Source organism: Carlito syrichta, unplaced genomic scaffold, assembly GCF_000164805.1.
Source record: "Carlito syrichta isolate Samal-C Ts95f unplaced genomic scaffold, Tarsius_syrichta-2.0.1 Scaffold303047, whole genome shotgun sequence".
Lineage (NCBI taxonomy): Eukaryota > Metazoa > Chordata > Mammalia > Primates > Tarsiidae > Carlito > Carlito syrichta.
Genome location: NW_007247143.1, coordinates 189,440 through 205,704, shown reverse-complemented (window position 1 = coordinate 205,704; position 16,265 = coordinate 189,440). Strand labels below are relative to the sequence as shown.

The 16,265-nt window shown below is 45.0% G+C and overlaps 1 protein-coding gene across 1 annotated transcript in view; it reads left to right on the top strand.

Moving 5' to 3' along the window:
• The first annotated feature begins 3,066 nt into the window (after window positions 1–3,066).
• Window positions 3,067–16,265, top strand: part of COL14A1 (collagen type XIV alpha 1 chain) — a 197,571-nt gene continuing 184,372 nt past the window's right edge. Inside the window, exons 1-3 of the mRNA XM_021712073.1 lie at window positions 3,067–3,154; window positions 11,594–11,710; window positions 15,119–15,262. Coding sequence (XP_021567748.1) covers window positions 3,067–3,154; window positions 11,594–11,710; window positions 15,119–15,262 — 349 coding nt within the window. The remainder of the gene's footprint in view (window positions 3,155–11,593; window positions 11,711–15,118; window positions 15,263–16,265) is intronic.

The window sequence follows — 16,265 nt, the reverse complement described above, 5'->3', positions numbered from 1 at the left end:
ACTGTAAAATATATCTGTCAAAATTAATAATATATAAAAAGAGTTTTATAAATCAATAAGGAAATGGAGAGGTCATGAACAGGTATTTTATTTAAAAATTTAAGTAATCAACAAACACCAAGTGTTACATTTTATTGGCTAGAAAAGATCAAATTAAGATGATAATCACATTTTACCTTCCAAATCAGCATATATTGAAAACAGTTAATTCTTGTGATGGGGAGGTGATGTCACATGGTACTCATGTGAGATGCTGGTGGATGTGGAAATGGGTGTGATTTTCTGTAGAGCATTGTTTATATATGTTTCAAAAACGTTAATAACATGCATCTTGTTTTCATCTAGCAGTTCCACAACTGGAAATTTAGCCAAAGAAAATCAGGAAGCATATATTCGAGAAGAGGTCATTAAGAATGCTCGTTGCAGGGTTATATGCATTAGAGACATTTGGAAACAAGCTGAATTTCCAGATAAAGATGGGCGAATAAATTGTGGTTTGCCATATATAGTAAAAGGCCACTTACTGTTATCAGATAATATTTACACTTCAGCAAGAAAAGAAAGACAGCAAAAGGTGTAGACTTTTTGTTGTGCTTTCTTGCACTTTCTAATTTTTAACTATCAAAACTCATTGTTTTTGTTGTCAGAGCAAGAAAAGATATTTCCAAGTGTAGAGAAAGTGACATGAGGTGTGACACAGGGGCATATTTCCTCAGATGCTTCTGCCATGTGTGGTCGTGCCTTTGTGGGTTGCAGTCCTGGCTCCTGGACTCATGAGCTCTGTTTCTTGGGCAGCTCTCTGGGCCTCCGCGTCATCATCTGAAAATCAGTGTTGGATCAGGACCTGCTCCAGGACGTGGTTGTGAGGATGAGAGTTGTCCACACATGTACTTAGAACCATGTCCACATGTAGCCAGGGCTCCATCAGTTTTGTGGTGAATAAATTGCAGGGAAAAATTCGACTCAGCTTTTGGTATCAGAAAAAGCTATGCATCTTCAGAAAAATGTTTTGTTTTTTTTTTTGAGTTAGAGTCTCACTCTGTCACCCAGACTGGCGTGCAGTAGCCACTCCTGGCCACCGCAGCCTCGACCTGCTGGGCTCCGGTGATCCTTCCGCCTCAGCCTTCCGAGTAGCTGGAACTACAGGCGCACGCTACCACACCCAGCTGATTTTTTGATTTATTGTAGAGATGAGGTCTCGCTGCCCAGGCGGGTCTCGAACCCGCGGGCTCAGGCAATCCACTCACCTCAGCCTCCCAAAGGCACAGGATTACAGGCTGAGCCACCGAGCCCGGCTCAGAAAAATGTTTTAGTTAATCTAAAAGCACAGTAAACCTTAAAGCTTAACATGTTTTCTTTTTTCTTTGGCTGCTAATTTATAAATTTGGGGCCACATTCATGGTCACCTTTACAAACTGTACAGGACCAAATACATTTCCACTGTGCTCATTTTACTCGTTACTTAATTTTCCCACCAAATTCTTGTCTATATTAGGGTTGCCAGATAAAATACGGGGCAGTCAGTTAAGTTTTAATTTCAGATAAACAATGAATTTTTTTAGCATTAAGTATGTCTCAACTATTGCATGGAACATACTTATACTAAAAAATTTGCTTTTTAGTTGAAATTTAGCACAGTTTGCATTTATGTGTTAAATCTGGTTTTACACTTTACATGTATTTTTTATTAAACTGTTTCAGATCCTTTGTGGAACAGTATTGGGAAATGAATGAATGAATATATACATTTAAAATGAGTAGCCAGGTGCGGTGACTCAAGCCTATAATCCCAGCACTTTGGAAGGTGGAGGTGAGAGGATTGCCTGAGTCCAGGGTTCGAGACCAGCTTGGGCAACTTGGCGAGACTTTGTCTCTTAAAAAAAAGGGAAAATAAAATGAATAAGAAATACACTCTGGGTGGGAGAAAACTTTGGAGATGCTTTCCTAATCTCTGAAGAAAGGACTTCAGAATGTCTACTCTGTAGTGACCTGTAATAGAATTATATTCTACAACTTGTAGATTGGCCTTTTAAATTAATACCAAACATTCACCTTTCTTCCCCCCATGTCACCTTCCCTCCCTCTTCTTTCTCCTCCACTCTCTCCTTTCTCTTTTGCTTTCTTTCCTTCCTTTTTCAGAAAGTTTTTTTAATATCTAAATTTTATTTTAAAAATTATTACACATACGTAATAGCTGTTCCCTTGCTTTTTTTTTTCCTTCCTTCTTTCTTTGTCTTCTTTTCCATTTCTCTTTCTTTCTTTTTTATTTTGTATTTTGTAAAATGATGTCTCACTATGTTGCCCAGGCTGGTCTCGTCTCAAACCCTTGGCCCCATGCAGTCCTCCTGCCTCGACCTCCCAAAGTGCGTGAGCTGCCATGCCTGGCCTCTTTTCCTTGTAGCTCTTCTTTTATTGATATCTTAATGAAAAAGAAAACCTTGGAAGAGTTTTAGGTTCACACATATCAGGAAAAACAAGAGCTATGAGAAAGATAAAAAGAGTGGGATTATTCAACCCAACGAAGTACAGTGTGAGCGTGGCAGTAAGTTAATACTGTTAGCAGGAAGCGGTTTTTCAGATTCTCTGTGGTCCTGAGTGGAAAGGTCTGTACATTTGCGCCTGCAGGAGAGACACGGCAGCAGGAGTGCTTACACTCAGCGTGGTAAGTCTGGGGGAGCTCGTTACTGGCAAGGCTGTTGCGACAGCTCCAATTGCTCATTTCAGGTAAATGTACGGAGTGTATCCATTTGGGAAATTCACAAACATAGGGCAATTTGTGTTCTTACAGAGGAGCCAAAAAGGACCTTCTGAAGTCCTCTCCCAGACGTGTCAAGTCATCCTCTCACAGGGTCTTCTCAGTGAGCCTTGTTTTCATCCACTTGTAATTTAGGGCGAAGCACACAATGTGTTAGGGAGTTGCTTACCCACTGACAGCTCGGGGCCGTGTGGCTCACCAGACTGTCCTGCCCCTGGTGGTGGCGCGTCCTTCACCTGCAGCCTCCTCAGCCACGCCCCTGTGCTTTGTTCCAGGCGCATTCCGGGCACGTGTGAAAAGCAGAAAAGAAGATGTGGACTTCTCAGTGCGGGATGCGGTGCTGGCTGCTCTCCTCTTTTCTGGCGATTGCTTACTTCTGCACCATCGTCCAGGGTCAAGGTAACTGCACACCTTGAGGGATCGGGAAGGTCTGGGACTCCAGCCATCCTGGTTCTGATTGCCGTTTCTGTTTTACTTATGCTAATGGCGCTTCATTGGTTCAACTGCATTTCTAGGCAGGCGAAGAGGTGGGCTTTGGTTGAGTGTCGCCAGCTGTTGGCACCACAGGAACGTACCACCACCACTTGGGTGAGGGGCGTGGCCTCATCAGTGACTGAGCAAGGCAATTTTCTGGTACTTTTAAAAATAGCACATTCTTGAGTGCTCCTGAAAGGCTGTGCAAGTTAATTAGTGAGAGTCACACTTGCATGTTATAAAATCAGTCCTCTGAATAAAGCTGCATTAGTTATACAGCCTTATTAGTAAAGCCCTATTATTGTATAGATATTAATAAAGAGCGATTATAATGTGTGTGTGCATCCTACTTGTGCCTCGTTTCTTATATAGGTGTCTGCAAGATACTTCCACCACTTCACACCTTTCCAGTTTTACTGCTTTTCTGGAAAACCGAGCATACAGTCTAAAGGCTATTAAGGGTCTGACAGAGGCTGTTGATATGCCACTTTAAGCATTTTTAGTGATTGCTAGCTTTGTGTTAATTAAGCCTAATTTGTGAAATCCACTCACTGCATTAGTGGGATCTGCATTTGTAGTTTTGCTTTCTACTCATTTTTATAAAGTAAGTCTGGGGTTGACCAACTACCATCTGGCCCGCTGCTTGTTTTCATAAAGTTTTATTGGAACCCTGCCATGTGTTCATGCATTGTCTGTGGCTTCTTTCTTACTACAGTGACAGAGTTGAGTAGTTGTGACAGAAACTATGTCTCCTGCAAAAATGTTTATTATCTGGCCCTTTGCAGAAAAAATGTGCTAGCGCTGAGTGAGTGTGCACAAGCGTGCAAAGTGATGTTACTAGACAAACATGGTGACATGCAGAGACTGACATGTTGGTGATGAAATGCCACTCATCAGCTGAATAACGGTGTATCCGGGTGACAGAGTGGCTTTGGGAACACTAATGTCAAGGGCTGGGAACTGAGGCTCGTGGCAAAGACACATGCACAGACACTGCACCCTGTGTCCTCTGAGGTGGGCACAGCTGGCGGGAAGGGGCATACTTGCTCCTGTGTGTGCAAAGTTGGCCCCGGGGAGAGTGGCTAGACTTCCAGCTCTCTCCTGGAATGCGCGGCAGGCGTCTGGGAGACACGTTCTGCTCATGTCTTCTAGGGTGAAGGAAGATGCTCTCAGCTGTGGTGGTGAGAGATGTGACTGTGAGAATCTGGGCAACTCTCTCTCTCGGCTCCGGGCTGAGAGGCCGTCACAGAAGGAGGGGCCGGCAGCTCGCTGAGCTCTTGGAGCGGCCAGCTTCATCTAGTGTCGCTCAGAAATGGTTGCTCGTGGAGTCGTGGGTTGTGTACACCCTAACCCTCACCCTCTTAAAGATGCTGTCTGCCACATGCACGCTGTTAGCCAAATTCTGTTTTTTTTTATTTTAATTTTTTCCCAGATTCTATTTTAAATGAACACTCATGGGGCAAATTATGTGTGTCTCACATTCAAGGCACACAGCTGAATAAGACTATTTCTTTTTCTTCAAGCAGCTCACTGTCTGCTAGGGAGACCGCAGTATGAGCAGATACATCTCAGGGTAGGTTCTGGGCGGGGTGGTGACAGACAAAGATGGAAAGGAGGACTGAACCAGGTTATGGGAGGTTTTGAGCAATTTTGCTTTTTCAAAGAACACTCTCATAGCGGCAGTAACGATATTCGTGTTTGTGACTCATGGGGGCTTGGGGGTAGGAATCAGTAAGGCGCGAGAGACCCTTAAGAGATATTAAGTGGCCCATGGATTCCAGGTTGAAGGCTTGGATGTGACTAGGGAGAGGCGTCACTCGGAGGCAGAAAAAGCAGCCCTTGTCTGCTGATTACACGTGGAGAGGGAGACACTCAGGTGATGGGAGCTTCTTGCTGGAGACCTGAGCGGGCAGACCTTGAGTGCCAACCCCCGTGCTATTACTGCTTCTCTATGGCATCGTTATTGCCTCTGCCTCAGCTTGGGAAGGCAGTGCTCTCTCTCCAGTGTCTGTGTCTCCAGTACAGGACCCTGCTTCAGGCACAGCAGACGGCTGCTGAAGTGAGTATTTGAAGTGCGAGAGGAGTTCCCTCTTCAACAAGCATGTGCAACCCGAGGTCGAGGGCATCCAGGTGGAGCAGTCAGGCAGGCAGTTGGCAGTCTGGAGTTTAGGGGGAAAGACCAGGATGGAGGTTATTTGGATTGTGTTTTACTTGGGGATTAGCTGAAGCCTTCGTGGTAGAATTAGAAAGGACAGCCCGGTGGAAAGATGTGAGGATGAAATCTGCAGGACATCAACAGGTGAGAGTTTAGTGGAAGAGAAACGATTGAAAATGGCAAAAAGCAAAACATAACAGAACACAGAAAAAACAACTGGAAGGAGAGTCAGGGAGTGTAGCGGCCTAGGGGTGGGAGACTTTCCAGAATGAAGGTGGAGCCACAGGCTGAAGGACACCTGGTAAGAAAGGCTTTGGACATCACTGATGTTAGTGATTAGGAAAATGTGTGTGACCTTTGCGTAAACTTGTCATGTTTCTCCTACGATACCACGTATTTACATGATTGATTTTGAGCAAAGAATAAGGAATATGGATTGCTCTACTGAATTCATTTTCTGCTTTCTAAGAAAATTTAGTAGTGAGTTCCAGTGGCTTGACCGATTTTGACACTAATTTGCAAAGCCGTACAGACATCTTGAATGTCATGTTTATGAGCCTTTTTTTAAAGTTGGTGTGGTGGGCAGAATAATGTGCCAGCAAAGATGTTCACATCCTGCTCTTCAGAACCTGTGAACGTGTCACATTGTATGGCAGGGGGAATTCCGGTGTCAGATCGAATTAAGTTGGCCTTAAGACAGGAAGATGATCCTGGCTTCTCTGGCATTGGAGGCAGGCAGTGTAATGGCAGGAAGCTCTAAACATGGAAGAGGGAGGCATAGGGACCAGTGTCAGTGATGCCATGTGAGAGAGGCGCCTGGCCACTGCTGGCTTTGAGGACAGAAGGGGCCACGAGTCAGGGAATGTGGCGGCCTCCAGAAGCTGGAAAGTGAGGAAATGGAGCCTCCCTGGAGCCTCAAGAAAGAGATGCAGCCCTTCCCACGCCTTGACCTTAGCCCCTAAGACCCATCTCAAACTTCTGACGCCCAGGACTGTGAGACAATAAGTGTCTGTTGTTTTAGCCACCAAGATTGTGAAATTTGTTACTGAAGCATTAAACAACTAATACAGTTAATGCGAAAAGGCACACAGGACATTGATTCTTGCTCTCTAAATTGCCAATCAACAGAACACACTTTACCATTTGGTCTCTCCTTGTAATATTTTATGAAAACCTTTTCCTCTTCAGAAACTGTGAACCCACATTGGCTCAAGCAATTGTTTATACCTGGATTATTCCGGCATCTTCTTTTCAAGACAAGTTGTTAAATGAGCTGGAATACAGAAAAAGTAATGTGTTGGCTGTAGGGGAAAAAAAACATTCACAGTAATGACAGAATGATGGCATCAACACTTTCTTAGAATTTCACAGTGAATATGTACTTGGTTCTAGTGTTGTTTGTTTTGGGTAGTCACAAGAAGAAACCACGGAAGGTAAAGTAGCTGTCATTTAAAACCCGAGGGCATATAAATTGAAGACTTCACATGGTGGCTAGACGTCTTTATAAAGACTTCTATGTTCACACCTTTACACATTTTTTTGGTTGCTATTACTAGTTAAACATATTTGGAAAGTTGAGAATATTTTCCTTACTGCTGTTTTCAACATCTTTATAATGGATCATGAAATGATAGCATATTAAGTTCTAAACCAGATAAAAAGAACTCTCTAGCTTATCCCACACTAAGTGGTCTCAATACTTGAATTCTTATTTATAAAACATTTGGGCAATGCATTTAATAGAAAAAAATGACTGAGATAAAAAGGGTTTTTTTAGATCACTTGGAAAAATAGCCAGATACTTCTCTGCTGTTTAATAGTCTTTAAGACATAAATATATTTGGTTGCCCTATCATTAAGCCTCCTCTGCTATGTTTTATTTTGTTTTTTTTATTGACTGTTTTAAAGAGGAAAACATTCTCAGTGTGACCCATACTGCTGCCTCTCTGTCATTCTTTTTATTTTATTCTTTTGAGTGGGAGTCTCAGTTCGTCGCCCAGACTGAAGTGCAGCGGCCGCTCCCGGCCACCGCAGCCTCGACCTGCTGGGCTCCGGCGATCCTTCCGCCTCAGCCTTCTGAGTCGCCGGAATTACAGGCGCGCGCTCCCACGCCTGGCTGATTTTTGACTTACTGCCTGAGCCCGCGGGTTTGAGACCTGCCTGGGCAACTTGGCGAGACCTCATCTCTGTCATTCTTGATGCAGATAAAAGAAACTTGGTCCGTCAGCTTAGGCAAAAATGTCTTCACTTTTAGGTAATGCAGTAGCTCATATAACCAAGTAAAAGTAAATAACCAAGCTTTGAAGAGGATGGGAATCTGGGAAACCCTCCGGGATTCAGTTTGTAGGAACTAAGGACTGTTTTCTTGAGGGCATGTCATTGGAATGGCTGGAGTTATTTTCCATCCTTCCATCCCTGGAGTCAAGTGTCCGATAGTTGAGCGCGTGACTGACCGGGTTTGGGTCATTTTCCCACCCGCTAGCCAGGGGAGGAGCGCAGCCCTGTGCCGGGGGAAGCGGGTGTCCCTTGGGAGAAAAGCAAGGTGCTGCTGCACGGGGTCGAGGGGACAGGGATGTGGCCGGGGAGGACGCAAGGCGTCCACTGCAGCGTCCCTGTGTGACAAGCAGCACTGAGAAGTCGATGAAGTCGATGAGACTGTTTCAGGAAAACACGTCTTTACCTACGTTGTCATTTGTCAGACAGCAATCATTCAAACTGGATTGAGAAGAATAAGAGGAAAGAAGAAAAGGAGAGAGGAAGGAGGGGGAAGGAGGAAGAACAAGGGGGAAAGGGAGGAAGGAGGGAAGGGAAGAGGGAAGGAGACAGCTGAAGTTTGCTTGAATAAGCAGTCAGGTTATGAAACCGGATCCCGAAACGCTGGGTGACAGAGACGCTTCGATGAATTGACATCCGCGCTTCTTTCCTGCCTGTGTGCGTCTGCAGGAGCGACGGCAGCGAAACTCCTTTGGGGAACCCCCCCTCAAATAAAGCGCAACACAGACAGCAAGACGAAATGCCTCACACCTTCAGCCACACGCCTGGCCCTGCTGGAGCCGGAGAAAGAGCAGGTGGCCCTCTTCCTCCTCAGTCCCCTGGGCCGGAGTTCACTGGAAGCCCGAGCGCCCCAGACAGAGGCTGGGGCTGTGGTCTTCCTCCAGGTCCTCAGCGTGCGCCGGGAATCACGCTTGACGCTGGCACGCAGCGTGTGTCTTTTTGAAAAGGTCAGGATCTGCACCATGCAAGCGAGCCTCCGAGTCAAGCCCATGCAAGCATGTGTAATTGTCCCTGAAGTGAAGTGCATGCGTTCAGAGCACTCCCTTTCTGCTTCTAAAAAAGAAAAACCACGGGTCTGGTGTAAAATATACACAGACGCTTGTTCCGTGAGATGAGAGCAGTTATTTCTGCCCAACGCTCATGGCGTTCCTGTTGCCTCCAAAGGGGGACGAGCTGACCTTGACGTCCACAGCTGTGACCTCGTGCCTTTCTTTCCTCTCGGACATTTCTTCTCTTCCGAGATTTCCCTTAAAGGCAACGGCCTGAAGGAAACGTGAACTCGGTGTTTAACTGGGTTTTCTTCCGAAGACTGTGAGATTGTTTACGCCTGTGCAGGCATGAGAGATGGTCTGCTGACAGAAGGCGGCAGTGGCACTGCTTTCTGCGGCAGGGGTAAGGGGACTGTCGTCACGGAAGTTGCTTGTAAATGCCTAAAAGAGCCAGGTGTTGGTTGTGCGTTTGCCTCACGCTGCGTTGCCTTGGGTTCAGTGGGAGCCCGTGTTGCTCTGGTTTCAAGAGCACCTTGGAAGCTCTGAGCATGGTCCAAGTTGCCTTGTGGTTTTTTCTGGAGGCTGAGGAGGGAGTCTGCTGACCAAAGAGATGCAGGGGGTGGTACACTCAGGCAACACCTGAAGGACACCAGCATGGATGGAACGCGCTCTGAAGACTTGGGATCTTTAATGAGGTGCCCTGGACATTGCTGATTTCTCTGCCGTGCTTGGGACGTCAGCACACCTAGGGCCAGCGGAATCTTGACCCTCTGGGAACCGCCTAGACGAAAGCCTCCCACTCATGGGTGCTTTTCCCCTGAAGGTCCCGGGCACGTGGCCTCCTGTCCCCAGTGTTCCAGCAGATGCGTGACTGGGGGTCTCTACCAGCCACTGCCTGGGTTTGACTCAGAAACTTGAAGACATTTAAAAAGTTTTCTAATTCTTCTTATTAATTTTTGTTCCATAAGTAATAGGAACCTACCTATAAATGGATTTTCTTCCCAAGTTGAAGACTAAGCAAAATAGTAACAGTTTCTCTGTTCATCCAGATGTTCGGTTTAGGTAGCTTGTGAAAAGTCATTCCTAGGATGAATTCATACTTCACCGTCATCCAGAGAAGTGTAAACTCTTTCTTCCGTTTGTGTTTCACTGAGAATGGGAAGCCCATGTTTACGTTCTCATGGCTAGCTCTCTCCACTTAGAGGTGGAAAGTACAACCAGAAAGAAAGTCTGCTCTTAAGAGGATGTCTTTCAGTGCTTACTGGTTTCAGATGCATGGATAGTTTGTAGTGTGGTAGGTTCCTCATTCCTCTAGCACACGGAAGGGCAACTTCTCAATATAAATCGTCTTGCAAAGAAACAGAGCATTTTGTCTGGGATCAGATGTTGTCCTTCGGCAGCATGTGAACTTGGGCAAGTCTCTTAGCTCTGCCTTGTTTCTTTTATCTATTAAACTGGGGGAGCAGTGTATTTGCATGAAGATTAGGTGAGGTTTTGAGCTCAACCATCAGATGGAGTAAGGGGCAAGAAGAACACACATTTGTTGATCACCTATTAGAATATGTTCTATCCATTATCCTATTTAAGGTTGTCATCTTTCTTTTGCAAAAAGTATTGCCTTCACCTTTTCTAAAAATTAGGAACTGAGGTTTTGGAAGAAGCAAGCCCTTGATCAAGGCTCTTCAACTCATAGGTGACAGAACTGGAAGTCAAAGTAACCTCTAAGTCCACACACTGTCAAGGAGAGCCTTTGTTTCCTTCCCCGACATTCTGTTTCCTAAAGTGTGAAAGAAAAAGTCGAGCATAAAAGTGGGTCATACGTACTAACTTTTCCTTCAAGTATTAACTTTTTCTTTGTGACAAACCAGTTTAGATATTATATAATAAAAACCTTATTGCCTTTTCTGAAATTCTGAAACATTTATGGAGGGTGTCAAAGATGTGCTTTGAAGTTTGAGTGACTTACGCAGAAAGTAATATAGATCTACTCACTTTTGTAAACTGTCAGAAATTAATAAATATTCTGGCCTGATTCATGACCACATGCCGGTACCTTTCTGACAGGTATAAATCAGCTTCAATTGGAAAGTGGGTCAGTTTACAAAACATAATTCTTTTATTTGGTTCTGAATGCCTTTACAACTTTTTTAAAAAAATGCTTTTTAAGTGACTATCTTATTACCATAATACATACATAATAGACTTTTCACATTATCATATTAGTAAAAATATTGGATTACCAACCAGGCGCGGTGGCTCAGCCTGTAACCCTAGCACTTTGGGAGGCTGAGGCGAGAGGATTGCCTGAACCTGAGGGTTCGAGACCAGCCTGGAAAACTTGGTGAGACCTTGTCTCTACAATAAATCATAAAAACTAGCTGGGCGTGGTGTTGTGTGTCTGTAGTCCCAGCTACTTAGAAGGCTGAGGTGGAAGAATTGCCTGATTCCAGTAGGTCGAGGCTGCAGTGACCGTGAGCGTGCCACTGCACTCTAGCCTGGGTGACAAGAGTGAGACTCAAATTCAAAAAAAAAAAAATTGGATTCCCAAAGTGGAAAACCTAAAGGCATCTAACGGGTCCCAGGAGAGAAGCTTATACAAGCTCACATGCTCCAAATAGAAAAATTCATCCTTGTAACATAATGAAAGTATTTTACAAGATTGGTTTCTACTAGGCCAGAGTATTAAGTTCTAAGACTTAGTCTTAGTTCTTTTTCATAAAGATCAGCACTGTTTGACAAGTTAGTATCCCTTGGGTAAGAAACAAGTGCTCTCAGGTTTTTGTTATTTTGCAAACTGATTAGCTTATCAATGGGGTTGTAGAAAGAACATATTTTGAGGTTGACAAGTATTGTGTGTTTTGATCATGTGACTTTGATTTCTGGAGATTTAGCAAACAGAAACTTAAATGTTTCAACACTTAAACCATTCTTGTTTTTCCTTTTCAGTGGCTCCACCCACAAGGTTAAGATACAATGTCTTATCTCATGACAGTATCCAGATTTCATGGAAGGCTCCAAGAGGGAAATTTGGTGGATACAAACTTCTTGTGACTCCAGCTTCAGGTAAAAACAATCAACTGTGTTTTCCCCAAGCATCAGCAAGTAAGTCCCCAGGGGATTCCTGTGCGCATTAAATTTGGGAAGCTCAGATTTGGGTCTTGAGGATGAAAGCAAACACAGCACACTTAGAACAGTGCCTGCTGTCTGGTAGGTGCTCAGTACACTTGGCCCATCATTCTTGCCAAGATGCTCTCCAGCCTCAGTACTTCTCCCGGAATCTGTTTTCATGCAGGACATAGTAAGTACTTAAAAATAGCATATTCAGGTAATACATATTTATGTAAATATCATGGCCGTGTTCCCTCCTTCTTGGTGAAAAAGAGAGTTATGTGGAGCTGGGCTCCCGTCTGTGGGGGACCTTGTCTCACCTGATCCTGTGTAGGAGGGAGAGATGCCCCGTTGTTCACAGATGTGAGCTTCTTGCCCAGCTGTTGATGTGCAGTTTCACATAAGACAAGCAGAGGAATCATCTGGCTTGTCACCAGGTCCCAAAGGAGGACCCTTGTTTTATGGAGAAATATGCTCTGTGGGCCCATGGGAGTGACTTCTGGCTGAGTTTCCATGGTGGCTGCAGAAGTGACTTGCTGGAAAGCGGAGCTGAATCTTAACCCTGGGTCAGACTCATCATTTTGGAGTATGACTCAATTGGAAATTTTTTTGACTTTAAAAAATAGAGTTTTAAAAAATAAGCTGTCATGGGAAATTTAAATATCAGAGATTCTTGAACCTATGATTCTAAAGGTCAAAATACAAGTTGCTATTTTGTGGCACCTCTGGGAATCTCCCATATCTGATCTTGAAAGCTACTTTCTTTCCTCTGCATAATCAGTAGTTTAACTTTTCCCGATTAATTACTGATAATACCATTTTTTTTCTTTTGAGTTGTAGTCTCACTCTTGTCGCCCACACTGGAGTACAGTGGCTGCTCCCGGCCACCACAGCCTCAACCTGCTGGGCTCCGGCGATCCTTCCACCTCAGCCTTCCGAGTAGCCGGAATTACAGGCGCACGCTACCATGCCCAGCTGATTTTTTGATTTATTGTAGAGGTGAGGTCTCGCTGCCCAGGCGGGTCTCGAACCCTCAGGCTCAGGCAATCCACTCACCTCAGCCTCCCAAAGGCATGGGGATTACAGGCTGAGCCACCGAGCCCAGCCCGATTTTTTTTTTTTTTTTGAGTCGGAGTCTTACTCTCTTGCCCAGGCTGGAGTGCAGTGGCACGCTGCTCATGGCCACCGCAGTCTCGACCTGCTGGGCTCAGGTGATCCTTCTACCTTAGCCTTCCAATTAACTAAACTACAGGCTTGCGCCACAACGCCCAGCTAGTTTTTGATTTATTGTAGAGACAAGGTCTCACCATGCTGCCTAGGCTGGTCTCAAACCCTCAAGCTCAGGCAATCCTCTTACCTCCACCTCCCAAAGTGCTGGGATTGAAGTCATGAGCCCCTGCACCTGGCTGTTACCATGTTATTAAGTGCCCTAAGCAGGTGTCATTGAGGAACTGTAGGATCTCAAAAGTGACTTGAGTGGCCTCAAACCAACCCCCCTCCCGATCCTCTGTACCCTTGGCAAGAGCACACCCAAGAAGCAGATGTCTGGCTCGTGCCTAAATATCCCCTGCGACCAAATAAAAATTTGGGAGGAGCCAGGCTCGGTGGCTCAGCCTATAATCCTGCGCCTTTGGGAGGCTGAGGTGAGTGGATGGCCTGAGCCCGCGGGCTTGAGACCCGCCTGGGCAGCGAGACCTCATCTCTACAGTAAATCAAAAATCAGCCGGGCGTGGTAGCGCATGCCTGTAATTCCGGCTACTCGGAAGGCTGAGGCGGAAGGATCGCCAGAGCCCAGCGGGTCGAGGCAGCGGTGGCCGGGAGCGGCCACTGCACTCCAGTCTGGGCGACAGAGTGAGACTCCGACTCAAAAAAAAAAATTTGGGAGGAAGGCACATTATTTCCTGGTGAGTGCTAGGTTTTTTTACCCAGCGTCCTTCCTGCCACTGCAGGAAGCCACTCGTCTTGACTCTCTGGTAGCCACTTGAGTAAACATCGCAAACAAAAAGTCACTGTGTTTGTGGACGTTTCAGCACGATGAGAGGTAGGCCAGCCACTGCTCCAGCCAGTCTTTCTCACAGCACGAGCCCTGGTTTCTGGAGGGTGCTGAGAGCTATTGGGCAGCCAGATGATTGAATGGTCAAGGACATTTAGGGAACACTGAGTTAAACGGAGTTTACAGCTTTTTGTTGCAGGGTTCTCAAAGCCTTTAATAAGAAAATGCACCCTATGACTCTCAAAGAGGGACTCCGATACAACAGGGCTTTGTAAGGAATTTTTTTTTAAGTGAAGCATAGATTATGAAAGCTTTATTTGGTTCACTCTGTAGTAGGTGGGTTTTAAGTGATAGAAGAAATTTGTGAAACTGGATTTACCTGTACACAATTGCATTCAAGGAAACATGCTTTTCCAAGAGAAAGGCTCGGTTTTGCCCTCTGGTATCAGGCAGCGTGGATAATAACAGCATCAAATTTCAGACTTAACAATATTAGTTTTATTAGAATATGTTTAAAATATATTGTAATCTGTGTTATATTTGATTAATTCAGCAAATGTCAAACTCCTCTTGCTGTCACTGTTAGAGACAGACGTTTTAAATTAATTTCCCTTTTCTCAGACACACTAATTGTTGCTGGAAATTAGAGAAGAAAGGTAAGATTTGGAATTTTGCATAGAAGTTGAGTATTCAACCGCATTTTCAGGAAAACCTCACATGTCAGTCTGATTTGATGGAGCAATAGTGAGATATTGAAATCTTTTCATGAACCAAGCTAATGTTTTAACAGCTGGGCAGTGAGTAGTTCCTTCAGCCTCCCAAGCCTGGATGGTCAGATTTAAGATAATTAAATTGCTTGAGTTTCAAGGACACTTTGGCTCACTTTGGAGAGGCCGTAGAAAAAAATCCCAGCTTGAATAATGACATCCAGCCTGTTCCGTGTCCCACACCACGTGTAAGTGGGATTCCTTCCTTGAAGAGCAAGTCTGGTGTTGGGGCCTACAGCTTTTCCTAGCATATAAAAGCAGCCATGTGTTGTGATGAGAGGTTTCTGTGAACTTGATTTTATCTAATTTAGGCAATTGTTCAAGTCATCTAATGGAAAAATAGTATGACTGGAAATGAGAATGAAGATTATAGTGGTGTGTACACAGTAAGTGCTATACACATTTGTGCCATGATGTGCATTTAAAATGTCTTCGTCTTTTGGAGTATGTCAAATAACCATGTTGTACACTGTAAATATAGACAATAAGAATAAATGTTTAAAAAATGTCACCATCTAACATCTTGATTACTTAATAAGATTTCTTAATGTACACAGTTAACCTTATTTCTCAGAACTGATGTTTTTTTCTGTTTTGTTATAGGTGGAAAAACCAATCAGTTGAATCTCCAGAACACTGCGACTAAAGCAATTATTCAGGGTCTCATGCCAGACCAGAATTACACAGTTCAAATTATTGCATACCATAAAGACAAAGAGAGCAAGCCGGCCCAAGGCCAGTTCAGAAGTATGTATCTATAGGTTACAGAACTCTGTCCCAGTGCTGGGTTTAAGTCTGGATTAAGTCACTATTGTAAGGAGTTGAAATCCTAGATACTTTTAGATGTGTTGTGACCTTCAGAGACCTCCAGCCAGCCTTCCGTGAGTTCCCCCTCCCTGGTGAGGCTTGCTCCTCCCTTTCCTCATTTGTCAAATTCCTTCCTTGTCAGACCCAGACACCTCTGCCATGTGGTTTCACGGCATCCAGGGTTTCCTGTCTGGTTGGGCTGTAATGGCATGTTTCCTTCTCTGTGTCTCCCACAAGCCCAGAGTGGCTGGACTGTATCTGTTTCTTATGAGATTGTGGCTGCATGGTACATGCCTGGCACATAACAGGGGCTCCACAAATAGGAACAGTTGGACGGCAATGCTTGCATCTCCTCCGTGGTATCCTTAGAACGTGCTAGTCCAGCCTCTAGGAAAACCACCCACACAACAGAGAGTTTCACTCTTTCCAGGAATTCATCAGTGAATGTTTATCAAGGACCTGTTTATGTCAGTCTCCTGCAGTGTGATAAGTACTAGCAAGAGTTGCACAGAGGTCTCTGTGAAGAGGGGTGTTCTATATGCCCTATGATGGCCAAGAGAAGATGGATGTGGGAAAGCTTCCTGGGTGGGTGGAGAGAGGGCAGGGTGTGCCCAGGATGCTCTGCATTGGGAGGAAGCACTGAGGCAGCCCCATCGATATCCAAGAGTCCGTTGGGAAGTTTTTCCTTCTGTTAGTTTAAGATGGGCTACTTGCCGGGCTCGGTGACTCAGCCTATAATCCCGCGCTTTGGGAGGCCGAGGTGAGTGGATTGCCTAAGCCCGCAGGTTCAAGACCCACCTGGGCAACTTGGCGAGACCTCATTTCTACAATAAATCAAATATCAGTCGGGCATGGTAGCGCGTGCTTGTTTTTGTTTTGTTTTTTTTGAGTTGAAGTCTCACTCTGTCGCCCAGACTGGAGTGCAGTGGCCGCTCCCGGCCAC